General features: G+C 36.8%; 1 protein-coding gene across 22 annotated transcripts in view; it reads right to left on the bottom strand.

Moving 5' to 3' along the window:
• Positions 1-27,844, bottom strand: part of ATP2B2 (ATPase plasma membrane Ca2+ transporting 2) — a 440,214-nt gene that overhangs the window by 57,906 nt on the left and 354,464 nt on the right. For all 22 annotated transcript variants that reach the window (XR_011322006.1, XM_069769735.1, XM_069769737.1 and 19 more), the window contains 3 exons: positions 26,423-26,665; positions 2,014-2,255; positions 1,194-1,428 (listed from right to left, as the gene is read on the bottom strand). Coding sequence is in view for 21 of the 22 variants with exons in the window: in XM_069769735.1 (XP_069625836.1) it covers positions 1,194-1,428; positions 2,014-2,255; positions 26,423-26,665 (720 nt within the window). In the remaining variant the exon portion in view is untranslated. The remainder of the gene's footprint in view (positions 1-1,193; positions 1,429-2,013; positions 2,256-26,422; positions 26,666-27,844) is intronic.

Genomic DNA, 27,844 nt, shown 5'->3' with positions numbered 1-27,844 from the left:
AAGATTGGTACCAAACTACTTACTTTTTGCACCATAAGAACCCACTCTTTTTGTATAAGAGGAATTTGAGTTATCTTTCAATGACCTTAATCCAAAGCAAACCACAGCCATTAATCATCTACTGAAATAACAGCAGAATCAAAGAGTGCATTTCTTGGAGCAAAACAGGAGAGCATGAATCGCTCCCCCCATTTGCAGGAGGTGCTGGGGCAGGTGCTCTCACATCACACCGCGCGGCTGCAGCTCTGCCTACCCAGCAGCCATGGCCACGCACTCAAGGCTGAGTCAGCGAGAAAAAGACATCCAAAATGCCTGCATTTTATGCTCAGCACTTCCAACTTTGGGACTTGCCTTCTGTCACTGTTTCTAAACGGTAAAATGGAATTAATTCTCCACTATCAAGATTAATTATCGAGCACCATATACATAGGTCAGAAACAAAGTTTCTGCCTCTTAATCTGCCCTTTGTATTACTGTAGTAATACAATTTACAAGTGTAGTAACAGGCACCTGCTTCCAGTGGGCGAACCCAGTACTGATTTTCTCAGTTTAGTTGAGTTGAAATTTTAGTCATATTTTTACAAGCCATTTACATATAGTATCCATGAAATCTGCAGCCTTTTCATAGCAAAGTTTTCCTTGTCCAAACACAACATTAAAAACAGTTTTCCTGAGTAGCCACCAGTTACATCTTAAGACAATTAGTAAAGTGGCAACTGTTACAGTAAAACACGAAACTCCAAGACTGTATGCAATTTCTGTGGAAAGCGAGCACATTGCAGTTATAATCATGGCAATTACAATCACTGCACATCTTTTATCTACTTTCAGAGTTGCATATCACCATATTACCTAAAGAAAAATTCTTTAATATCTGCAAGCATAATAAAACTGCTGATCAGTCCTCCTGTATACTACTCCTTGATACTACTCCTTGAGAGAAGGTTAAGTCATCTCAATCCTGAGTTCAAAAAGCCCTATTTTGCTTTATTTAAATATTGGTTGATTAATAGTTGATCTTTATCAAGTTAATTATCTGACTTTTATCAAGTAAAGTCTATTTCTAAAGCTCACGTCCATCTTCTTTGACAGAGCTAATTAAGAGAAAAAAAGATAAAAACTGCAAGAAATCAGTAGTTCAATTTATGTTCAGTTCTCTGAGAAATGCCTTATAACATAAGAATTTGATATACCTCTGGCCTTACTGGGTCTTCAATGCCAACAACACAAATGCAGGTCAGGTCAGATAATATGTCATTTTCATTGTCCCAGTCAGGCTCTGGGCTGCTGTTAAAGTCTCGGAAAGCAACACAGATAGTTCTCAGTCCATCACAGGCCATAGGTTCAATTACTTTCTTCACCATTTCATCTCGGTCACGTGGTCTGAAGATACGAGGTTCACCAGCTGCATTAAGGATCCTGGAACACCTTTTTTATTTAAGAAAATGAAAAAGAAAAAAAAGATTTGATTGTGTATTTGCATGACTGCTGAAAAGTATTTCCCTGTATCAGCTCATTTCATTCAACACTTTGCTTTTTTGATGGCACGTTTTAAATTTCTACTGTAAATTTCTAGATTAAACAAGATTTACTACTGAAAGATCAGAGAATTTGTTTGTAACTTATTACAGAGACACCAAGAGCCCTTCCTCCCTTATTTCCTCAGTACCCATGTAGTTAATGAGCTGACAACTTACAATGAAATTGAAAAATCCTTATTTTCCAAATGGGTTGAATGTAAAGAATCCGTTCGTAAACTATCAAATGCAGACCCAATTCTTTGGCTAGCTAGTGATAAGAAAAATAAGCCAAAGATTTTTGCAAGAGTGAGCACTTAAAAAAAAAATTAGAAAAGAACAATAACAGCTTATACTACTAAAGTGTGTCTACTGCATACTAAGTATTTCTACTATAAGTAGCAATTTCCAAACACCAAAATTCCCATGTATGTCTTATTAGTGTCAGAATGTTTTGCATTTTGGAAAAACACAGCAACTAATCAATCGAACTTACTTCTTCAGAACAATTTCAGAAGCTCCTTTGCTGTACATTCGGAAACTACCATCTGGCATTTTAATGACAGTACTCATTGACTTTCTGACAGAGTTGAACGTGTAAACTTTATAGAGTTTCTCCTCAGGAATGAGGTTCCGAACAGGCTCATAATCCTGCTTCAAATCCAGGACAAATCCCAAGAGGCCACACTCCGTCTTATTGCCTACCTGGCGAGGCAGGCCACCCTCTTTTTCTGGTGGCTGAATAGGAGAAAAAAATTAGATATTAATTTCTTTAATGATAAGCAGTACACAATGCCTTCTGAACAATTAATAACAGCGTACAGTTTAAGATATGAAACTCTAACTGTGCAATCATATGTCTTCTGATTTTTAAATTTTGATTTTTAAAAGCTAGCAAAAAATCCATAGGGCTTTAACAGACTTGAAGCAGCGATTCTCACAATGAGGAAAATTTCTCTAGACAAATATCTACATTTGGACTCTTGCATTTCTTTTCTTTTAAATTAGCCATTGGCAGCTGAATAGCTTGTGATGGTTAGGCAATACATCATTAAAATGAAGTAACTTTCTTTAGGCTCAAAAATAATTCTAATTTGTCACAAACAGAGTATTTCCTTTTCTCACTTGCTTAGAATTATATTGTTTTGCGGACTTGCATGGTTATAATGGTGACTTAAAGAAAGATCTGTCCTTTTTTTTCTACCAGGCATTTTTTACGTGAAAATAAATCTGCATCTAATCATAACAGCAAATCTCAGTGAAAATGGTATTTCCAACAATCTATAAAATAATAGTTCTACATCTAAAAGTACCTGTTTCTAGAATTACCATACTTTAGTCTGCTGCTTCAGACAATAAATGCTTTATATGTTAGAAAAAATGGAGTAGGCTAAACATTTTGCAACTCCTGACAATTCTCAGTCCTTCTACGACCAAGGAAGGCTTTACCTTCCCATTCAAAATATGAACAAACATACATTTCATTTACAAACTTTCTTGGAGGTGTAATACACCCCAAACAAAAAGTTCCTCTGTTGTCAAGACTCCAGACTGACTTCAAGTGACCAATGTGTGAACTATAGACTGTTGATAACTTAAATTTTCTTGTACTCAATAGAATTAGAAAAGTGTTGCTTAAGCTAGGGCTGAAATATACTTATGGGAACAGAAAGAAGTCTTTTCACAACTTTAATCTGCATGAAAAACAGATTTTGATTTGACTCAAGACAAGACTGTAAGTCATCATTTTCAATGTGACTTAAACTTTTGCCTCACATTTTGCAGAATTAGGACTGCAGGACTATGTTCAGAATCCATGTTTAATTTCACTATAGACTTTAAAATCCAGTCTACTTTGGAAGTGGGATTCCTAAGTAGATGGAATCCCCTACATTGCCCCTCAGTGGGATGAGAAGTAATGTAGGGAATGATTAAAGTTGCAAATCAGTAATCCTACTTAGATTTGAATTCTTGCAACAAGTACAGCCACAAAAAGGGAAAAGGGGACCTTTAAGTAAACATTAGTAAATAAGTAAGTATTCCAGATAACCACCAAAATTGCAGCTGGTTTAAAAAATGAAGGTCAGATAGATAATAATAGACTGGTCTAGAACTGAAGTAAGCAAACAAACATGGATTTTTTCCATAAGAATTATCTTTCTATCACCAGGAAAATATATACCTGGTGACAGATAGATTAATGTAATTTCTTTTTCAGAGAGATGCTTCTATGGTGAGCAATACATAATAATCTAAAAATCTCTGTCTCAAAGAGATTTATCCTTCCAAAAGGAATTGTAACACCTTTCTTCTATATGAACTATCATTTTTACTGAGTTATATGGGTCACATCTGTGTTGCTATGACATTTTAGCACTACACTAGGGTCAATGTAAAACACTCACACTCAGCAAAAATGCTAATAGGCCATATTAATTTTATTGTATGCTATAACAACTTGCCCTGCTGTAATCCCATTATACTGTGATGTAACTTCCTTCTGGATTCTCAAATTCACTTAAGAATCCCTAATTTAAAACCCAAGTGCTTGTACTTATGTGTATCTGAAAGGATTGTTACATTCAATGGATATGAAAATCATCAGTTGGGAGTCAAAAAATACCCTTTAAAATACAGGGGTTTTTAAATAAATAAGGTTCATTTTCATGACATTGCAGGCACACAGTTCCTGAAACATGCTAAGAACTTCAGGTTTCTCAAAACAACAGAGTAATCGACTTCACTGCCTGGGTAGTGATGCTAGGAAAGACTGATTTGTCTGTGCATATCATAGCAAACTCTTTCCATTTTAGACCTAAATCCTCACTTATGCTTTGTTTCTCTCTGCCACTGAAGTCAGCAAATCTTGACATTGACTTAAATGTGAATGTGATTGAGCCATTAACAAACACATACTGGAAACCAATGAGAAAGACATAAAATTCTTTCCATCAAAGACATACAATCCCAGACAATAGTTAATTTATACATGATTTCATCACGCTGTGATGTGAATGGATATTGAGAAAATAAAAATCTGCCCATACTTCACAACATATAAAACTAAATATTATAGTCCTTCTAAAATTATTTTTATTTCAACAATAAGTAGATCACACTCTCCTCTTCTTACTGTGGTCTAAAAATAGATTTATTTTAGTGAACATCTTTTGAATGCAAATACGTAAGCAAGGGGAAAAAATACCAGTGAAAAGAAAATGAACAGATATTTCAGAAAGGTTTCAAAATCTAACAAGTGGCCACCTCCCCCTAGAGCAGCTGCTATCTCCATATTCTTTGTACATTACATTATAATAAAGCATATGGTGGTGAGAGCTGGCAAGTAGCACTTCCTTTCCTGTACTGTTTCAGCTCAAAATCTATATGCCAAAACCAGTCTCCTTGCAGATTGTTCTTGACAATCCTTTGCAGAAGCTGCTGGCTTATAAAACTTCCTACTGTGCTGTATCTATATTTATTTCTTGCTGAAATCTGCAGTTTATGGCACCTGGAAAACAATTAAAAGGACAGCCCAAAGGGGTTACTTTTGAATAATTAACTAGGAACAACTCCATTGACTCCTCGGAGAATGAAAACCCTTTGACAACATATGAGAGAAAGCCTTTGAACTGTGATTTGCAAATAGGAACTCAGTCTTTTTGAATGCACTGTTTCTCAAGAGCTCAGTGAAAGACCTTTTGCTAGTCACAACACAGCTACATACTATACAATCTTCTACTAGAAGAGACTGATCCAATATCTTCCTCCAATAACAACTTCCACTGATCCTGGTAAAATGTTTTCAAATGTTTCTTCCAAGTCTTTGTATTATTTGTGTAATAATAATATTTGAATTGTAAGTAAATACTTGCATGTAAACCAAACTGCAGACAGATGTTAAAAAAATAGTTGTTACAACTATCAAATCAGAATAGGTTTCTAGGTCAAAGTACAGCTGTATTATTAAGGCTTAAAAATATGACCCCAAAAGCTAGTATTGACCTAATACTGAATTTGGATTACAAAAGGAATTTTCAGAATTATTTCACTGGAAAAGAATTGACTAATAAGACAAGTTAAGAAGGAAGAAATATAAAACTGTGGGCATAACTTAAAGATGTTCTTCAACTTTTAAAATTAGATTAGGAAATTATAATGCTTCCATTTTTACCATAACACTTACTAAACTTCATTCTTCTCATTGCCCCTTTTGATGTGAAAAGAGAGGACCTGGCAAGAAGATCCAAGTAGTCTTTCCAAATTAAAATGTTAGGAATTCATATATTACCTGAAGGCTTCATTTGTTTTATGTTATTCTCCTGTGTTCTACCCATTGGACTACTCCTTTAGAACAATGATGATTGTAAAGACACAAATTTTATTAAGATAAAAAAATGAACTTTGCTAGAATATTATATCCATATCAAATGTTCCGTTTCAACTCCATTCACAATAGGCAAACAGAGGAAAATACATATTTTTAAATTAAATTGCAAAAATTTTCACTCTATACTTTTTTTACTCAAAGAAGAGAAAATGGACCAGTATGTGCAGGAATTTTCTCTGTAGATTTAAGCATTATATATGTAAAAATTAAAATAACCAAGAAGGATGAATACTGTCCAAACCATGTGATATACTTTTTTAAAAATTCTTAATACTGTAAAAAGGAGAAGTACTAAAAAACTAGAGTACTATGGAATTCAGAGATATTCCCTCGTTACATAATTTGAATCAATGGTTTAATAGAAGACATCTAAAGCAAGATTAAAACACACTAAATTTATAATCAGCTTTTTGCAGTTACAGGTTTATTCAACTGACTTCAAGCTAAACAAAGACAGATTTAGAAATTACTGTTTATCTTAGCGAAAAACTTAAAAATGAAAGGCATCAGTTCTTTCTAGCCAAGGATTAAGAATCTAAAACTTTGCTTGACTAAATAAAGTTTTCAATTACAAAATGGGAAACAGTTTCAAAAGATGTGTTGACAAGAAGAAAGCAGTAATAGTAGACATCAGCTGTCCTAGTTTTCATTTGTGATTTCTCTGGGATCCTGTTAACTACAGAAGTTCAACAGCAGCACTGTTTTTTCTGTCTTTCATAGTATGACCATTTCCACAGATCCTTCACCCCACCTATAATTTGGATTCTGGATGCCAAACAACAGAAATGAATTTGTTTTATCTTCTCTTCTGTGCCTTACTATTTGTTCTAAGAGTATTTATTGTTTTCTAGCTGTATCACCTCTGCGTAACTTCATAGAAATGCACATCCCTGCATAAGGATGCAACAGAAACTTTGTTAAAGCTTGTCTGGAAATAGGCTGGGTTTGATATGCTAAGATTCTCTTACAGAAATTTTTTTTAAACTTTCACTTATTGCTTAGAAAGCTTACTTAATAATCCTGTCTGACTTTTCCCAAACAGTACTGTGGAACTTTCCTTTGGTTTCATTGAACTTCTGCCCACATTATACTTTCAACACTATGTCAGCGCATAGCATACTGCTGGCTTGCCAGGCAGACCACAACTGGCATATTAATTACACACACGACTAGGATAATACTAATTAACCAAACTCCAAACATTTTATTAGAATTCTTGAAAAATCTTTTTGTAGATTAAACCAAAGAAAAACAAAAAAGCATCCTAAAGATAAATTTCACTACAAATACCTGGCATCAGCTCTATACTGTTAAAATGTTACAAATTTACTTTCAGAAGGTCTTTATTTAGGAATAAAAATTAGTCTTTATATCTTGTGCAGATTCTGATATTTGCTACCCTTGAGGACACATCTAGAATAATATTATTGACGTGACTGATGCGGAAGATCACAACTTGTCCTCAGACTGTTTGGAATTTTAAGTAGTTTTTTCATGTTAATGATTAATAAGTTGCCTCTGTTTTATACAGAGCACAGAAAGCAACATGCTTTCTGATAATATACAAGCTGTTTTACAACTCAGAATCATCACTGCAAGGTACAATGCTGTTGAAATTCAGTTAAATTAAAGTCAAAAGTCAGTTTGAATTGGGGTCAGCATAAGGGATTGAAAAAGAACCGTTAACAACTTGGAGCTGGTTGCATAATCATTTTGGCATCAGAAGAAACAGACTGCATTAACCTTACATACCGTTCTGATCTCACTCACTGGATTTAAAGCCCAACATTTAAAAGTTAAAGGTTTGGTTTGGTTTTGTTTTTATTCTTATGTACACCACTGAGTAGACTAACAGAGGTGTTCCCATTCACTTATATCATGCCTGTTCATCAGAAAGTAAAATTTATCTCCCTTTTATCTTCAGAGGATTGAAAATTTTCATACACTAAACTGATACAGATCTCTTCCTTCACTTTATTTCAAACTCAAGCAAAGCATTTCAGTTCCAAAGAACTACAGGTCCACATCCCTTAAGGATGGTGAGCTTCTAAATTCCTGACTTTGATCAGTTTGCATTATAATGCATCGTTTTTTATGTCCAATGATTACACATTCATCATTTCAAAGCCCTATGTTACGCACATTTGGAATTTGGCTCTAAACCAGTCAACAAAAAATGTTTGGGAACCCTTTAATAGATTCTGCACATGCTCTGGTACTAGCCACATTTTCTAAATATAATAGGATTTGTGTTTCACACGGTACATAATGGTGTTACACAGTGCTGCACAGAAGCCAGAAATATATTGTAGGGTGGCATTTAATATGTTTTGAGGCATGCTAATACAGCTAATCTAAAATAAAAAAGTTATAGGCTTAAACAAGAAAATTGATTGTGAAGAGTTTCTGACAGAGAGCAGACTTGTGGGAAAAAAGAAGACATTCACTTCTAATGGTGGCATATATTTTGGGCCCTGGATTATCAACAGCATGTTTTGGAGGAAAAAGAATCAGACAGGAAGAGTCAAACAGAAGGTGATGGGAGAAGGGAAATTGGTTTTAGTAAATTCCCTCTTTATTACCAAGTCTCTCCCTTTTTCTTTGAGCACTCCTACGTGTTTTAGACACACATCTCTATCACAGACCGGAGGACATGGAGTGTTTGAATTCAAACTCAGTGGGAGGAACAGGATTAAGAGAAAAAAATGGGTTTACACAGATGTGTATTGGTAATCAAGCACATCATCAGTATTCCCTAGCATAAAACAGGACTAAAACAAAGGAGAATGTAGAGAGGGAAATAATAAATGGATCACATAAATAAATAAATATCTGAAATTTCACCAGTGCTGCCCTGTATTGATGTGTGTCCCATATTTCTATTCTGAAAAGACTGGAAAAGGGGATACAACAGTTAATTCCTTTTGCTTCCCATTATCCACAAACCCCTAATATCCACAGCAGCTCCATTTCTTGGGAAAATGTGCACTAAGTAAGTCACCTCAAGTTCTCAGTATTTACTCTAGGCACCAGCAGCTACCATCAAAAGCGTTTCAAAATCAAGGCAATTTATTTGAAAACCTGACTGACAGGCACTGATTTGTTAGCCAGCCTGATAAGCATTCCAGATGTAGACAACCTAAAATGAAAGCACTCAAAACATATTTCAGCACTCAAAAGAGATTTAAAATCTGAAGACTAAAATAAGAAATGTAAACAAACACATTTTTTAATAGTAAATTTATACATTTTTAAGTTGTTACTTGATACTACTGACTAGTGAGGCTGCCTTCTCACCGACCCAGCTACTGCACAGCCCCTTAATTACTACATGTTGAATGCAGGCAGCAGTCTCACATCATTTAGACCTCTATGCTATAGGAAAATTGTAGTCTCAAAGTACATTTATATTGCATGTCAAGCCTAAGTCAGGACCCCAACTCACTGGCAGTTCAAATTGTTAAAGCCATAAGATAACCTTCATATGTCTCAGGGTTAGAGATTGACCAGGACATCCTGCTGAGCTCAGTTACGCTGTCTCCGCAAGAAACGAGTAGCAATAAAGAAGCAGTTTAAACGACTTCTCTGTCACTGATCAGACATGTGCTGCACGAAGCAGGCTCTTCAGACAAGTGACAGCACTGTCATTTGGCACTGCTCCCCAGCACAGGCCCCTATCTTGTTATTTAACAACCATTTAACTATCAGATCTGCTCAAACTTCCTAGGAAACTGCTAACAGGAATTTTTGACTCATTACTGTATTGGGTGTAAGAAACAATATATTTGCACAGTAGCCGGAACGATGGAATTATGTAGGTACAACTAGCGCAATTAGATCTACCACAGCAGCTGGAGGATATTCAAATTCAGGCTTCCTGCATCAGATTAGCTCTGATGCAGGATCATTATTTAATTTTTAGGAGGATAATTATTTAATATGTTTTTCTATTATCTGAAGACAGGCCTGAAAATGATGCGACAATCTATTTAATTAATGCAATGCTGTGGTACCATGTAATTCTCATTGCTAGCGCTTGAGATGGATACAAGTTTAGTCAGATATAACATTATATAAAAACAGTGTATTTCAACATCTCTTGTTGCCTCAAATAATAGCAAGGCAATAATCATATAAAAAGGGGCCAGCTGTAATAATGTAATGTATCAGTGTGACATTTCCTATCAATGTGGCAAAGTTAAGAGAGCAGCAGTGATGTGGCTCAGTGAATATAGACTCATGCTTGTTTCAGCTCACATAGCAGGAACAAGGAAAAAATGATACTATCCATAAATTCCCCCAAGAGTGATTATGAAAGAACGAAATCATGCATGAAGAACAGACTGAAAGGCTGGTGTGACAATCTCTGTTCCCTCTCTCATTGACTGTTACCTATTTTTACATTCAGAGAGCTAATACTTTGCCCTTAATTTTGATAGCAAATAATTAAATTACCCTTCTAGTTTGTAGGACAAATTCACCTTTGAGTCATTTGAATAAAAAAATGATAAGGCAAAAAAATACTTCCGCAAACATGAAAATCGTTTCTTCTCACTAAAGATGGATATGTCAATCCTGTAGACATTTTTCATGGAATTAGAGTAGTTGAGGCTGGCAGGCACCAGCCTCCCTCTTTTGGGAGACCCTCTAAGGCCAGTGCCCCTGCTGAAGCAGGTTCAAGTAGAGCAGGTCGCTCAGGGCTGTGTCTGGTTGGGTTGTGCGTACTTCCAAGGAAAAAGACTCAACAACCTCTCTAGGCAACCTGTGCCAATATTTGACCATCCTCATAGTAAAACATGTTTCATGTTTAACTGGAATTTCCTGTGTTTCAATTTGCTCTTGTTGCCTTTTTGCCTTTCACTGGGCACCACTGAGAAGAGCCTGGCTCCATCTTCTTTACTCCCTCCCATCAGGTATTTATACATATTGATAACGTTCCCCTGAGCCTTCTCTTCTCCAGGCTGAACAGCCCCCATTTTTGCAACCTCCAACTTGCATGTCGGGCACTCAGGCCCATCATCCAGATCATTAATGACGTGAAACAGTATTGGCCCCCTTACTGATCATTGGGATACACCATTAGTGATCAGCTTCCAGCTGGACATTTTTATCACAACCCCCTGAGACCAGCAGTTCAAGCCAGGTTTCAGCCTACCTCCCCGTCCACTTTTCTAGTCCATACTTCATCAGTTTTTCAATTCACTCTCAAGAACAGAGGATGCAAGTTAAAAATACAGAAAAAACATTTATATTGTCTGTGCATAAATTTTCAGACATGCAAAATGTTGACACATGAGCAATTTGCACTATTTGTATGAGAATATTACTCCTAGATACAAAGAACTTGTTAGAAATAATTAGAACAAAAGTCGCTATTTCCTTCAGCTTCACAAACAGAGAAAAAGTGGGATAGCTATAGTAGAAGCAATATTTGAGGTAGTTTACAAAGCTAAATTTAACTACATTTATCTATGTAATTAATTTAATTGGGCCCAGAGCAAGGATTTCTGATCTCAAATTATGAAAATGTTAAATTATAACTTTTTAAAATTAATAATGAGTTTTCGTAAAGTCCTGTACATGTAACTGAATACTTATTCTAAGGAACCAAACACTGACATGTATGTCGTATTTATACATTACAGTTCATTAGCAACTCTGTAATCAAAAGATGTGCACATGAGTTACTCCTTTCCTTCTCCTAAACCATTTTGGTTCTCTAATTTGAACTTTTTCCTTTTGTAATAAATAGTCTACACTTCAAGATCAAAATAATTAAAATAGAAGGTTGGATTTTTTTTAATTTAAAAAATAAAAATAGTTTTTAAAAATCTCTCAATTCCAAATGACAATTCATGACTGAATTTAAACAGGGGTACATTAATACACCACATCACTGCACAAAGAATGAACTCTGCCTTGTTATGACACTATTGATTAATCATCATTATGATTAGGATACTCCAAGCCTTAGTGTTTCCAGATGATGTAAAGTGAATTTTACAGACACAGATTTTTCTCCACATTTTCCCCAGAAGAGTCTTGGTATATTTATTATACTATAAGATGTTATTCATCTGTATGTGGGGACTTTCCTATTGTTATTGATCAAAACCATTCATATGTTCCCTTAAAACATGTCATTTAATGACAATCTGGATCTCACATTTTGAAAATTATGTATTCCATTTCCATTTTGGACACTAAAAATCGCCACTCTTGTCCTTTTACACAGTCACATTCACAGGGAACTGGCAGTTAGATTTATACTAGTGCCATTCCAGCTTTGTTTAAGTGCAACAAGATCTGTTGACAAGTAACCTATATAATCAAGATAATTAGACACAGCAATTGTTATTAACTAACTTTAATTAACAACCAATTTACTTTAAATATAGTCTAAGTACAAGGTTTCAGTTCAAGCTAGCTATAAAGAAAGAATCAAGAGCATGTTTCTCCCCTATTACCAATATTGTTAGAACACAGACCAGTGGCAGATGTGCCATTTCTAAACAAAATTGATTAAGTACAGATTAATAAATTTTATACATTTCTGATAATTTGATCCATATATTTGGCAAACGTTTGCTATATTTTCATGAACCACAAATAAGCTGAACATTTTTCTTTAAGTGCAAAAGAGAAATGGCACTTAATTGCAGAATTGTAATTGGTACCTCCATAATGACAACCCAAACATCTGCTACCTTGTTTTAGTTCTATTAAACTGAGGCTTTACTGCATGCTGATATTAGACTGGCTTCATGAGTGTTCCAGACAGAGAAAACAGAGACAGGAGACAAACCATAATGTTGAGCCGATCAGATAGTGAAAATACAGTTTCAAGGCAACATCTGCAGTTTAAAAAGTGTATTTCCAGGGATTTACGTGTTTTTTTGCCAACATTAAAAGCATCAATGCATCTGTTTGGGGGCTGAAACCTCATCTTTCAGTTTTGAGGAAATAGAGATACATTTTCTTTAGTTATAGCAATGATTTAACTAGCAACTGTACAATTGAAAAATGTCCTTTGAGGCACTCAGATACATGCTTTAGTAATTTATCAACAGTTTTCTCACTAGCATCTCAAGAGTTTCTCTCACCAAGGTTGCCTATGAAAACCTTATTCACTGTTTCTGAACATGTCATCATCAAAATTGCAGTTACATAATCTTCCTCACTTTTAATTAACTAGTTAACTCTGTTAATCAAAATTAATCACATTTTTTAAAAACACCTTGTATTGGGTTTGCATGGCAAGGTTTTGGCGGGGGGGGGGGGGGTACAGGGGTGGCTTCTGTGAGAAGCTGCTGGAAGCTTCCCCTGTGTCCGACAGAGCCAATACCAGCCGGCTCTAGGATGGACCCACCGCTGGCCAAGGCCGAGCCCAGCAGTCATAGTGGTAGCGCCGCTGTGATAATGTATTTAAGAAGGAAAAAAAGTTGCTGGGACACACAGAAACTGCAGCCAGAGAGAGGAGTGAGAACATGTGAGAGAACAACCCTGCAGACCCCCAGGTCAGTGAAGAAGGAGGGGGAGGAGATGGTCCAGGCGTTGGAGCAGAGATTCCGCTGCAGCCCGTGGTGAAGACCACGGTGAGGCAGGCTGTCCTCCTGCAGCCCAGGGAGGTCCACGGTGGAGCAGATCTCCACCTGCAGCCCGGGGAGGACCCCACGCCGGAGCAGGTGGGTGCCTGAAGGAGGCTGTGACCCCGTGGGAAGCCCACGCTGGAGCAGGCTCCTGGCAGGACCTGTGGCCCCGTGGAGAGAGGAGCCCGCACTGGAGCAGGTTTTCTGGCAGGACTTGTGACCCCGTGGGGGACCCACGCTGGAGCAGTGTGCTCCTGAAGGGCTGCACACCGTGGAAAGGACCCACGGTGGAGCAGTTTATGAAGAACTGCAGCCCGTGGGAAGGACCCATGTTGGAGAAGTTCGTGGAGGACTGTCTCCCGTGGGTGGGACCCCACACTGGAGCAGGGAAGAGTGTGAGGAGTCCTGCCCCTGAGGAGGATGAAGTGGCAGAAAATAACGTGATGAACTGACCATAACCCCCATTCCCCATCCCCCTGCACCACTGGTGGGGGTAGGTAAAGAATCCGGGAGTGAAGTTGTGCCCGGGAAGAAGGGAGGGGTGGAGGGAAGGTGTTCTGAGATCTGGTTTTATTTCTCATTACCCTGCTCTGGTTGATTGGTGATAAATTGAGTTAATTTTCCCCAAGTTGAGTCTGTTTTGCCCGTGATGGTAATCGGTGAGTGATCTCTCCTGTCCGTATCTTGAACCACGAGCCCTTTGTTATGTTTTCTCTCCCCTGTCCAGCTGAGGAGGGGGGAGCGACAGAGCGGCTTTGGGGGGCACCTGGTGTCCAGCCAGGGTCAACCCACCACACACCTCCACTAGTAGTCTGAAGTGCATCTCATGCATGCTTTCTACTAGCCACTGTACATGAATTTCAGCCATAAACTTGTGAAACGCACACCATCTGTTCCATGTTATCTAAATATACCAACTCTCATTTTAATTGGCATTACCTTCTCTATGCTTTTTACTAAGTTGAGCCAGAAAGCTTGTAGTGCACTGTAGACATTAAATAATCTTTTTAGGCTAACGAATTGGAAAAAAAAAATACCACACAACACAGAAAACCCCACCAAAAAAAACCCAGTGCCACTATCTGAAAAATATATACTGTGTATAATGTTCACATTGTGCAAGAATGAAATCATCGCATTAAATAACAGAAAATGCATGCCCTTTTCATATGCATATCAAAAACCTGAATTTTAACAAAAGAAATAGTATTTACAGGTAGCTGATCTGTGTATACAGTCTTCATTTGCACAAAACTTATCACTACTTTGGATTTTCTATTTTTCTACTAAATATATCCCAGATAGGAAAACTAAATTTCTAGAAAGACCAAACCAAAGCAAAAATCAGTCTTAATAGTCACTGCCTTTCTGGTTGCAGCACAATTACAAACAATTTGTACAGTTTAAGGAGCTAAATTTAGCAAGTGCAAAGCAAATCTAGCCACATGAAACGTAAAAGGAAGTTCTTTCAGTTGACTTAAGCTACTGATTATAGCCCATAATAATAATAGATCTTCTCTGTTAATAATACTCATTTCCAGAGTAAGGAAAAGGGTTCTTCAGGCATCCATTTCTGAATTAGTCTAAAAACACTAACAGCAGCTATTTCACTTACCATATAAAATGTACTCCTCTCTAAATCTATATAGCACTTATCAGCTGAAATTATTTTTAAATTGGTTTTGGTTAGTTAGGGGTTGTTTTTTTTGGAAGGCAAATGCATGAGCTCAAGTGTATATAATATGCTACAGCAATGCTTATCTAATATTTTCTCAGAGGAATTCTTTTGCATGATTGGTGGGGTAATGTTTGGATGCATTATAAATTCAGTCCTCTGGCCAGTCCTTCTCCTTGTCAGGATGCTAAGAATGATGCCTTTGCTGGGCAGAATAGCAGACTGTGAGACTGCAGCCAATTTTTATCTGATTATTCATTCAGAAGGAAACAGGACAGGAATGATGGAGAAGTTGAACATCCTGTCCTTCTTTATAGGAAAATTCTCCCAGAAAAACTTGTCTCACCTTTTCCAAATGTATAGCCCCTAGCAAACCAGCATTGAGCCCTGTCAACCCTTCTTTGGGGTGAAGGGAAGTGTAAGGTAATGTAATTCTCTGCTCACTTGAATAAGTAGAAACCACAGAAAAATAACAATAGCATAAGAAATACGCAGTGGAACTTTTTAACATGCTCAATACTTTCATTCAGTGTTATGCACGATGAGCTACATCTCCTGCCCAACACTCATTCATAATTTCAGATGCATGAGATGTCCCGGTTTCTCCTTAAGGACCTGTCAGTAGCCAGCCACATTCTTTTGCTGTGTGTGTTTGCACTTGCATGTGTGAGACACGTTTGTAGTAGTACTTATTAAAGTTGTTCTAAATTTTTAAAACTTCCCTCTAGAAGCTTAATTTTTCCATGCAAGGTGTCTGCCAAAACAGGTCTGTCATTTCTTCAGTGATGCTAAGAAACAGTATAGTTTTGACTATGTTAAAATACTCTAGCAACCTTTCCTTTGAAAACTTTTCATTTCCTCTGCTAGACTCGGGCTGGGAAAAGGATTTTGTCTAACAGATGCCTTCTGTCCATCAAAGTCATATGCCCCTGAGAAATCAGATCCATCAAAGTCATATGCCTTTGAGAAGTCAGTGCCCCTTGCAGTTTGCTCAGGATCTGTGGTTACAGTTCTTCAGAACCCCATCCATTCTAGAGATTTTTCTGTCTTATCTGGCACCATCTCTAAAAGCAAAAAGGCCATCATTTTTGGACACCTTCCAGACTCACTTGTAAATAACACAGTAATATGATTGATTGGAATCCAGAGGAGCCAAGAGCTTCACATGTAAGAAGAGAAAACTGGAAGCTTGAAAGAAAAATTAGTAGTGGGGGCTACCTGCAGAAGAAAGCAGGAACTAAAATTCGAAGCACAGGTTTTTGCTTACTGTATATTTAATACCAACTTTCTAGGACTAGCTGTGACTCAGCTAAAAAAGAAAAAAAATAATATTTTGCTTATATTAACAGAAATACAATAAGTCTTATTAAGTGCAATTTCATTCAGAAAGAATAGTAATGCCAAGTCAATTTAAAGTTTTTTCAAGTCTGTAAACTAAGTCCTGTGCATTTATTGTTCTGAAATCGGCAAGATGTTTTCTGTCATGTACTTTTTTGCTGATCTGTTATATTTCAGGCATTGTACCAGTTGAGGTTTTTTTGGGTTGTTGGTTTTGGGGTTTTTTTTCCCCAGAGGAATAAACCACATTGGAGTTCTGAGAGTAAAAAGAAAACTTACTAAAAACTATATAATACATATTATATATTTATGTAACATATATCTGAAAGAAAATTAATGTCATATTTCATTATGAGGTGATTCACCCACTGCATTTCTTTCTAATAAGCCTGTGTATCTTTGTTTGATTATAAAAACCACTACCATTTTCTATAAAACTGGTATTAAATTATTGCATTTGAAATTATTATCCTCCTGTTCCTGATGATAGAGAACACAAAGAAAACCTACATTAAAACAGATGTGCATATCAATCAGCTTCAAAGTGTGATAACAGTAGGGTATCACAGGCACAAAAATAAATACATATTAAAAACATTCATTGTGCCAACTTATTTTATTAAAAAAAAATTGGTCCTAAAAATGATCAGACAACAATAAGCAATATTTATATATCTCGATGAAAACACTTTGGAATACCTTGCAGGAAATGCTGACTTTTAAAGCCTGCATTCATCAACAAGTGTATTTGGAAACAGCTGGCAGTTATCCCTACAAGTGAATCATCTTATGCCAGTGCAAGATGAGTGGAAAATAAAAGCGCGAAAGTAAGATAAGTAACGTAAGAGAAAATGCTATGCAAGGTAATAGGAAAAACATTTGTTGCATCATAGCAAGTTAAAAATCTAATTTACTCATTTTCATACATGCAAGTGGGGGGAAAAAAAAAGCTAATGTGGTAAATTATATTATAGTATCAAAAAGCTTCCAAGTGACTATCAGTCCTGTTTATAATCTTGCAGTGATTTCTTATTCCAACAGGAATAAATGGAATCTGCAACTACCAAACTGTGAAGGCAAAGAAGGCCAGTATGAAGGAGGTTTTTATTCCCTTGTTTTCTGTCACGTGAAGAAAGAAAATAAAGAAATACAATTTGACTTGATCGTAAACTCTTAGCAAATTATTGCCATGCTACATTCTACAGTGCAGGATTATTTTATTTATCCATCTTCTCTTCCTACATTCATTTGTTGCTGAGACAGGATGGCCACCCCTTTCTTTGACAGAAAAGGAGATTAGGAACTAAGGAGAAGAGTTGTCAGGAGCTACAGTCCTCCTGTTGCCAAGTTCATTTACAAGTACAGTTTATCGTATAATGAGAACTTCAGTGAAAGAACTAGCTCGCTCTGAGCACATTTATCTCACCTTCTCTGCTGTAATATTTCTGCCCTTTTGTGGGGGAACCTGCCTTGCCTCTGACAACCTGGTCACTAATGAAAATACACAACCTTCCAGAGAGTTTAACAATGTCAATAGCAGATTTACAGGACGGCCCTGCTCTGATCTCTGCTCCCTAATCCCTCTTTGCTTAGGTAAATCCATCCCGCAGCCAACTGCTGAGAAGCTTTCTGGGCAGCTGATTCTATTCTATTCCTCACAATGCTGAAAAAAGGAGACTTTATTAAAAAAAAAAAGCTTTTTGCTAGTAAGACAAAGCCCCTGGACCCTGACGGCAGAAAGCGCATGACTGGGATGACACGTCCGATGCTTTACACGTTGAAGTAGCCTTTTCTAAACACAGTTATTTCGATTATTAACTCAGTAGCTAATTTAGTGAGAAAAGCTATATTTGTACCTCTGATTATATAAAACTTCAATGGCAAGTGATCTGTGAAGATCATTACTCTCTGCTAATTACCATTCCTAGAAACAGAGACAATTAGCTACGTGATCTATTATCTCTAATAATTATTATTTACACAGTAAATAATATGCACACTATGGGTTGTTTTTTTCATGCCTAGCTTATTTGGAGAAAATGCTTACCAAGGATTTCATGAGAAAGTTTTAAAGAAAATATTGTTGGGGAATTTTTTTTGTGACAATTGTTGTCTTGCTTATATATAGAAAGATACTTTGGCCTGCATTGTCTGGTCCCATCTATAATGTATACCTGCATTATACAGTTATGTAACACTGGGAACAAAATATGAAAAATGATATAAAGATACAAATTTACCTATAATGGTAATAATTTTGCCTATGAAGTAAAAACTCTTACAAGATATACAGATTTTTAGGAATTGCTTCAATCCAATTTCCATCAAAACAAATAATTTTTTAATTTTAAATGGCTCAAATGCACCATTTACCTGGAGATTCAGAAATGCTTCAGACAATATTTTATTACCATCGCCTGAGCACTTCAAAAACAAGAGCATATACAATTTTCACAAATTTCCATTACCAAACCAATGTGCTGAAAGCAGCTAACAGAAGACTTAGAGTACTCAAGTTACTTGACTCACAAGACAGCCTTACTGACCTAAATCCAACCCTACTGAGTTGGAACATTCCACCTTGAAAATCAAGCATTGATTTTCTGAAAAGCAGATTTTCCTCTGTGTTTCTCCTTGTATTGTATATTTAGTAACTTACTGTACCCCTAAGATTGCAAAACACAAACTGGAAAACCTGGAGCAGAGCTTCATGAGTTCACAGAAACGCACTTGTTCTTCAGACAGTGAAAAAAATTAGTACACTTGAATTCCTACACCAGGTCATCAAGCTGTCAGCTGAGGATTCTCCTCTCAGTACATTTTTCTAGTGACATTTTCTGGGTGGCCTTAAGTACACTAGAACTAGAGGGGTTTGCCCTCCACATGCATTCCACAGTGACAGCGCAGAAAGATGATTCAAGCCTGTTGCTCCTTCCTCTTGCCTCCCTCGTCCAAAGCCAGATGACACCGACCACAAGCCAGTCCAGTGTCATTACATGGGCTAAGTTGCAAAAATTCATCCCAGATATGCTTCTCACTGTTTATGGATTTTCAGTATTGTTATGTAAGGATAAAACCTTCCACAGATCCATCCTTGCATAAAACGGCTGTCAAATAGCACTCCTCCTCCTCCCCATCCTTCTCAACCTTAAAACACAAATTACTGAAATTTTGACACATTATCTAAAGGTAGAATTTATTTCTGAGCATTGCCTGAGGAAAGAAAGCAGAGGTAAAAAAAAATATTACGAAGGATGGTCTCTGCTCAGATTGTCACCACAATTCACTCAACCCCTTCTGTACCAAAATTACTAGTGCAAACCTCCCCGTGCACAAAGCTTGCAACTCTATGTGGAGAAAAAGTGGTGCAGTAAAACAGGGAAAGCCGCACAGCCGTAAAGGGGGAGCACATTGTGAAGAATATGTGCAAACTCTGCTGCTGCCAAGTTATAATCGTCTTTCCTCCTTTCGTTCCACTTTTACCTTTTTTCCCCTCAATGTGCTCTCATTCCGACATTCTGTTTTCTGGAGTTCTCATTCCTCCTTCCACTGTCTCTTCTTCCCCAAAGCTGACCTGCTTTCTTATAGGCAGGTCAACCTTGACTGACAACTTGACTGTCTGTCTAATAAATGACTGATCTTTTTCACAGACTTCAAGTCAACAACTGGAGCTGCCAGTTATATTTGCAGCTTAATGTTAATGGTAGGGAACTACAGAAGGAATAAAACAGAATTTAGGCCAGGCCATTTACTAGGGTTGTCATTTAATGTTATCATAAATGAAAGGTTTCCTCAATCTATCTTTAATTTTTTTTACCACTTCTGTCCCCATTTCTGTCCCCGTTTTTTGTGTATGTGTTTTTGTTGAGGTTTCTTGGGGTTTTTTAAAGTATCTATTTCAACTTAGAACATTGTTCGCAGCAATGGGTGAACTTATCTGGGTATAGTAAGAGGTGACCTGAACCTTCATGTACGGTAAAAACAAATGGTAATTTTATCTTTATTTTAACACAAGAAACAAAGAGCTTGAGAATAGGTTTTAAGAAAACCACACCTGAGAGTAGAAATATCTTTCCAATTTCAAATACCAAAATAACTAAAATGTAGTTTGGAGGATAAAGCTATTTTCTCACGGTTCTCCTTTGAATAAAGGAGAGAATTCTAGTGACATCCAATTGCAGTTTCATTTAGCATGACTGCCCTTGGCAGACAGCTACCATAAAGTACAGGCTTTTTTGCTGTTGCCTCAGGAAATATAAATTCTGATGATCTTCTGTTGATAGGTATGGCATAACCTGATCTATTGGGTTTTAAGCTTTGTGTAAAAATGAAATAAATAATTTTCCTAAACAGTTAGGGGTTCGTTTTTCCATTCCTTTTTGAAAACAAGACTTCATATAAATACACAGACACATAAACATATGTATATAGACAGATAAAAGAAAAGGTCTATGCTCTGTCAGACAAGAATTAGAGAGCTGCAAGCAACTACTGTTAAAAAGGTATGACATTTGAATCCTCTTTTCCATCACTGATAACTTTATACATTAATGTGGTAAAATGTATGGAAAAATCCATAAACCAACCTACTACTTCTCAAGTTTCTAAACAATTCAGTAGGAAACTTCCAAATGTCCACGCTCCCCAAAACAATTTTAAAGTTGTTTTCAAGAAGGCCTTACTATATTGAAAGTGATGAAATTATTACAGGTAAAAGGAAGTCACAGTAAACTTCTGTTGGCTAAATAACATGTGTGTGCATACATATATTATTCTTGAGAAAATTTTTTTCATCCAATTAAAAAAAATTTAAAATACACAAAATTAATTCAAGCATTTGATAAATGAAATCCAGTCTTTAAATTTGATTTTTAAAAAGAAAAATCTGCAAGAGGGAAGTGTATTTTGTACTTTGCATACCTTTTTAAAGACCATTTCTGACCGGAACATTATGTCTCCCAACAACCCAGATAGCGGTACTTCTTTTGGATGCAAATAAATTCTTCACAAATAAAAAGAACCCTTCACCTGGCTACTACATCCATGTTCTCAATATCCACAGTAGATTTTCATCTATTCCTGTGAAGCAGCTGTTGTGCTAAAATCTTATTGTCCATTACGTTTACCATTTCACTTCTGTAGACTGTAATTTCTTATGGTTTTCATATAGTATGGGTTACCTACCTGCTCTGCCAGCCTCCCTCCACCCCTTTTCTCCAGGAAGGTATGAAGGGCATTGATTCCAGTATTCCACATCAGACGATCAGTAAAAAGAGCTATTTATCCTTAACAATAAAATTCTGTCTCAAAATCTCTCGAACTGCTTTCAGTATAAAGAAGTTAGAAATTTTGTTCCACTTATTTTAATAAGGTCATTTATTATATATTCAGGAAAAAGTAATTACACAAAGCAAGAAGGTGAATTAACACCTTCCTCTCTCTCCTAGTAAATGGTAATGGCTGTGCCCATGTTGCAGCTCCATCCTACTGCTACTGCCGCCACGCACCCCCGCAGCCAGCCTGTGTCCTCAGCATCATTTCTCCCACGGAGGGCAACCATCGCTCTCCCCCAGAAAAAACTCCTCTCAGGGAAGATTGTGGGGAATTCCTGTTCCTCCCTGCTGGGGTTATTTGGGGCCCTCAAAGCTATCCCTGCAGCCTTGTGAGGAGAGGTCTGTCAGAGCATACGGTGCAGACCCTCATCTGTGGTAGGAATGTGGTTGGAATTTGGGTGCTGGCAGCAACCTTGGTAACTTCACTTTTCCTTAGACAGATGTTATAGTGTCATACGCAGGTGTTCTTCTGCCATATGATAAACAGGAAACATTGATTTCTCTATTCTGGCTGCAATAAACTTGTCTACATTCTTTTTTCTTTTTTTTTTGGTTTTTTTGCTTCATTTGCCCGCTTTTGGTTTTATCCAACAGAAGCCTTTTTGTTTCAAAAGTTTTACAAGATCACATTCATTACTCGACTATCATTTACTAACATACAGACTAACATAAGTTTACTTCATTTCCTAAGTTGGCAGAAGCTGTGGAAGGGAGCGAACGTTTTGCACTTTTCTGTGACATCTCTGCCTTTTTCCCTTCGAGACCCTTGGTTAAAGGATGCCACTACATTGTGCCACATACTATGCAAATGCAGCAAATGATACTCAGATCGTCAGAACTGAAAACAGTCCTCCTGATGCAGATCCAGATACTCACCTACGACAGACATAAGTAGCTTTTTTGCTCCCTAGGCACCTATCAAGTACCAAATGAAATGCCTGTGTTAGATCCTAACAATAACAGGTTCAGCTGGGTCTTTTCCACTGGTGCTGAAAATCACTCAAATACTAATTGTGATCTCTTCTTAACAGGAACACATTATACCCATCCAGCAAGCATGTCATCTATGCCCTCTGACATTTTTCAGGAAATTAGAAGAACAAATACTTTTCCAATTAAAACTGAATTTATGCAAGCAAGAGCTCAATAGAAGAGTTCAAATCACTAGTTTTGGTATTTGGAGTCTCTATTTCACTATTGCTCCATGATATTCAAGATCAATGTATTTCTGCTCCAAGTGCAATGAAAGTATTCCCAAAATACAAATTTTGTTTTCAGTGTAAGAGATGCCTTATAATCCTCATCACAGCTCACATGCAAAAACGTATGAACTCTAATTTTTATTTCCATGTGGGAAAGCTATCTGAAACATGAATACTGGAAAACAAAGGTTTTCTGGAGAACAGCTTCACATAAACGGCATAAAAGCAGCATTAAAGTTACTCTGAAGCTAATGGAACACAAAATCAGCTCACCCAGTTACTTAATCCTTGGAAAGCATTAAAAAGAACTATATTTAATGATGCTATTGTTCAGTTGGAATAATTTGTGTTTAATTTCTCAGGGAAATTCAAATCTTTTATCCCAAGCAGTGGTATTATTTTCTTTTTATATTTTTATCAATGGTTCAGTTGCCCCTTAATCAAAAGACAATGCAAGAGGGAATATTTCTCATTCAGCAGAGCATCTTGACTAATTTTATGGTCCCATATGTGATTACTCCGAACAGAAGTTCATACAAAGCGCAATTTACAGCATACGCATAACTAGATATCTAAAAATAGAGTATGTAAAATTCAATCTTAGTGACATAAAACTTATAAGCCCTGTGGGTTTGAGCTGATATTCACAATTTGATTAAATATGCTCTGAGTGCACAAGTATGCATTCAGTATTAGGAGCTAGAAAAATAATTCTGTATACTTCATCCTGGAAACAACTCCCTTACGTATTTTTTTACTGTATTTATTTATGATTTAAAATGAATGAGGGCTATGGAACAATACCTTGTATCTTAAAATTTAGCTTAAGCTTGCTATAAACAATGAATAAAATGAACTCCTCTGATATTGGAGTTGTAATTCTCATGGGGTCCATACCACAAGGCTTGATCTTATGATACTGTTATAATAGAAACACCATTAATTTTACACAGATAAGTTCAAGTAGTTATCTGATACGCATACAGCACAGGGGTGATTTCCAGAGGATTTCACCCATTTATCAATTTTACAGAGAATCAGTCTCTGTGCAGAGCTAAAAAAGAACTGCAGTGGTGAAGTATTGACTCCTTTTAATAGGCACACATAACTAATTTCAACAAGAAGCAATGGAGTCAAGCCAGAGTAAAAAAAAAATAAATTCAAATATATATTGAGACCAAAGTGAAACTTTAGATCTACTATTGACCAGAAATTTTTCAGTCAAATGAAACTATTACCACAAGAGAAAGACAGAACATTAAACTTAATGTTACAGATGCATTGCTCTGGAAAGTCTGATGCCTTCCCGTGCCTTACCCAGAAACCTAAATCTATTCTGAGATTCAGAGAGGACAAACTGGTATGGAAGTGGAACAGAAACACTTTGTTACTGTGTTTGATCTCAGGCATTCAAAATGAACAGCAAAATATAAAACAAATGAAGCACAGCTGACATTGAGTTTTGCTCTGCCAGTCACACCTGACTTAACTACCACTCAATCTACCTGCCCTCTGCCTTGTTTCTTAAGAATGAGGAAAATTCTGCCAACATTGGTAACATTCTTCCAAAGCCCTCCCAAAGTCAAACTCTGTAGGACTGATGCTGGTGACTAGCATTACCACGGTAGCAGTTATACAAACACAAATTTATATAGCTACCTATTATCCTTCATCCCAATTTGTCTCTATTACCTTGTCTTAATCCCAGCCTGTGTGTTGAGGGTGAGTTTGATTCTATTTCTCTTTCTACAGAAGGAAGTAACTAACCTTCCTTAGGCTGTAACAATATTAAAATAACTAAGATGCATGTTCCTCTCCCCAACAATCAAATGTTATACTGATTTGTGAAAGCGTGATTTACCCAGCAATAGTAAAATATTCTTTCTAATTTACAAATATGCAAATTAAGATTTAAAAAAGCCACTGCCAGAAAATATCCACACTGAGCTATCACACAGCATTTACACCAAACACCTGAGAATGGAAGGTCCATCTTTCATTTCAGCTAACCCGATTGATTGCAACCTGGACAGACCACAGGAAAAGCATAGGATAAGATCCAGGATTCGGTTGGGAACTGGTGCCACTAGTTGGATGCTCACAGCTGAAATTGGTGCACGGCTGAGCGAGTTCTGCTTTGCCAGAATATCTCAGTTCAAAGTCCAAAGGGCTAGCTCCAACCTCAGTTGACTAGAGCTATTTGTCTCTACAGTGGAACAGAAGTGGGGCACTCGCATTGCTGGCTGATTTCAGCTGGCAGGTGGCAATTAACAGCACCTTTCTGAGCTGATAGAGAGTTTGTAGGATTCCCTGTCCACTCTTGACGTAGGAAGCGGCTCAAGCTGCCTCAGGGCTGGTTCTTCCCACATTTCCCTTTCCAGGGGTTTTTCAGTGAGCACAGAAGAGCGAGTGCATCACAACACAGACGACTGTCTGAAACGTGCCTAAGCTGTGGCTCGACTTCAGACACTAACTCTGGCTAAACAAGCCTCGGGAAAATTAATTTCAAAACCACCTTTGCTACAAACACACTTTGCATATATGCGTCAGATTTCTCTAAACATTCCTCTTCCAAGTGCTGATTGTTACTAATATCCAGATATTTACGTAGCAAGAATTAAAGGAAATATATACTCCAGCACTCAGTAGTATTTCACCAATTGTTTTCTGTGATTGTATTTTAAAAGACTACTTTTAAAACAAACGTGAAATGCATGCAAGACTATATTATACAGCTCAGCATAGAGCTCTAAAAAGGACAATACATAAATCTGGAAACTAAAAAGAATGTATTTGTTCTGCAATATTAAGATTAAGCTTGACCTTTCAAAGAACAAATCTATTGGAAATGCAAAAGTTTTCAGCCTCTTAATTAGCTCTGTCCAGAAGAATCTAATGCCACAAGTAAACAGGATATTTCCATTTTGCCCTCCTTTACAGACTCAATAAAATACTTCTGGTTGTAATTCACTTGAAACCAGAATGAATCAAGATCATTAAGCTCACTGATTTAACCAATCCAATTTGTCCTATCTGAGAATGAATCGAAAGTTCTTAGACACGCAAAAATAATTTTACACATATGAAGTCTCCATGAAAACTAGTTGTGTTAGCAAATTTACCTGCACCAAAACTGGGCCATCCCAAAATAACAGCAGGAGTTTTTTAAACGTAGCATGGTCTTGTACTTGTAAGTACATCCCTACCCTTAAAAGAAAAACATAAAATATATGGTTTTTACTGCACCTGTTCTCATTTTGAGGACCTCAGCAGAATTTAATGCTTCATAATCAACAACGGATGATAAGGAATTAACATTGCTTAAAAAAATTACAACTCTTCTGCTATGTTTCATTTTATCAACAGAAAAAGCCTCCTTACCAGAATTTTTGTAGTATAAGCACTGTTGATAGCAATTGCATTAACCAGCAAATCAAGGGTTTTGGCGGGTACAGAATCTGGGTCAGGGACCTCTTTGTAGTGGACATCACCAACATAGGCTTGGACAACCGTCATCCGGTTGGTAGTTAGCGTCCCTGTTTTGTCGGAGCAGATGGCCGTAGCATTACCCATAGTTTCACAAGCATCTAAGTGGCGGACCAGATTGTTATCCTTCATCATTTTCTGAGAAAAGGCAAAATAAAAAACCTTCAAGGTTTGCTTTGACAGATTTTTAACATCAGTTATAAAAAGCAAAAAAGCATGTATTTGGTCTTGTTCATGAGAACATAATGCTTAGTAAACTAGGAATTTGACTGGGGCCAATAACCCAAGCCCCAGTTACAGACAACCGAGCAGTAACTATACCTGAAATAATTTCACCTTTGATAAACGGACATAGTTCCATCCTTTTTTTGCAGAATATATACATTTTAAGGAATAGCTAGAACAGCAAAGATTAGCTAAACAAACTGAAGATAACAGGATTTTTAAAACAGTATCATTATAGCAAATATTAGACTTTTTTTAAAATACTATTTCCAATGCCAGGATTTTATCTTGCAGCACACAGAGAGACTATACATTTTGGGAAAGAAAGAAACTAACAAACAAAAAAAACCCTCCACCAAACAAAAACAAACAACCCACACGCACAAAAACCCACCATTATACACTACTCCACTACACAGTGCATATTTTTCACAAGATGCACAGCCATCCTGGAAATACATGTTATCCTTCCTTCTGTGTTTTCAATACTAAAAAATGCTATGCCAAGTCACCTGACCCTTACTGTCAGATAATATCTTATATTCATAGGGCACAATATCACCAATTGTACACAAAGCTGTATTGCAGTTTGATACTGCAAATATAGATACACATGTACATGCTGCATGTGTTAGATGAAGGACATAAGAACATGAAAATATTTTAAAAGCAGCTAAAGTCTTTATTAGCAAAATCCCATGCTTGAGATGTGCTCTTTTTTCCTAATAATAGTGATGTTTGTCTACATACAAATCAAGCTGTTGCTTCTTAATGTTCATATGTTAAATTGTTTACATACTAAATGGAAATAAACTTTACAAAATCTTCATCTAAGATTCCCAGAATGTTTAAATAAGGCCCATCTGACTAAATTGCTAAAACAATCTGAGATAACTCCTAGATAGATAATGGAGTAATCCACAAGTCCAGGATTTTAATCCTCTTTAATTTCCTAACAGAATCATTTACCTTGGCTACAAAGAACTGCAACTGCATTTAAGAAAAGTACATGAAAGCTCCAGTGAAACTCTAATTTCATTGAAAAGTGTTCCTGGAGACTTCAAATCCTTGACAAAACTTTGTACTATTCCA

Source organism: Haliaeetus albicilla, chromosome 24 (genome assembly GCF_947461875.1).
Source record: "Haliaeetus albicilla chromosome 24, bHalAlb1.1, whole genome shotgun sequence".
In the NCBI taxonomy this organism is placed as follows: Eukaryota; Metazoa; Chordata; class Aves; order Accipitriformes; family Accipitridae; genus Haliaeetus; species Haliaeetus albicilla.
The sequence above is the reverse complement of the archived record's forward strand: the minus strand, read 5'-3'. Positions and strand labels throughout refer to the sequence as shown.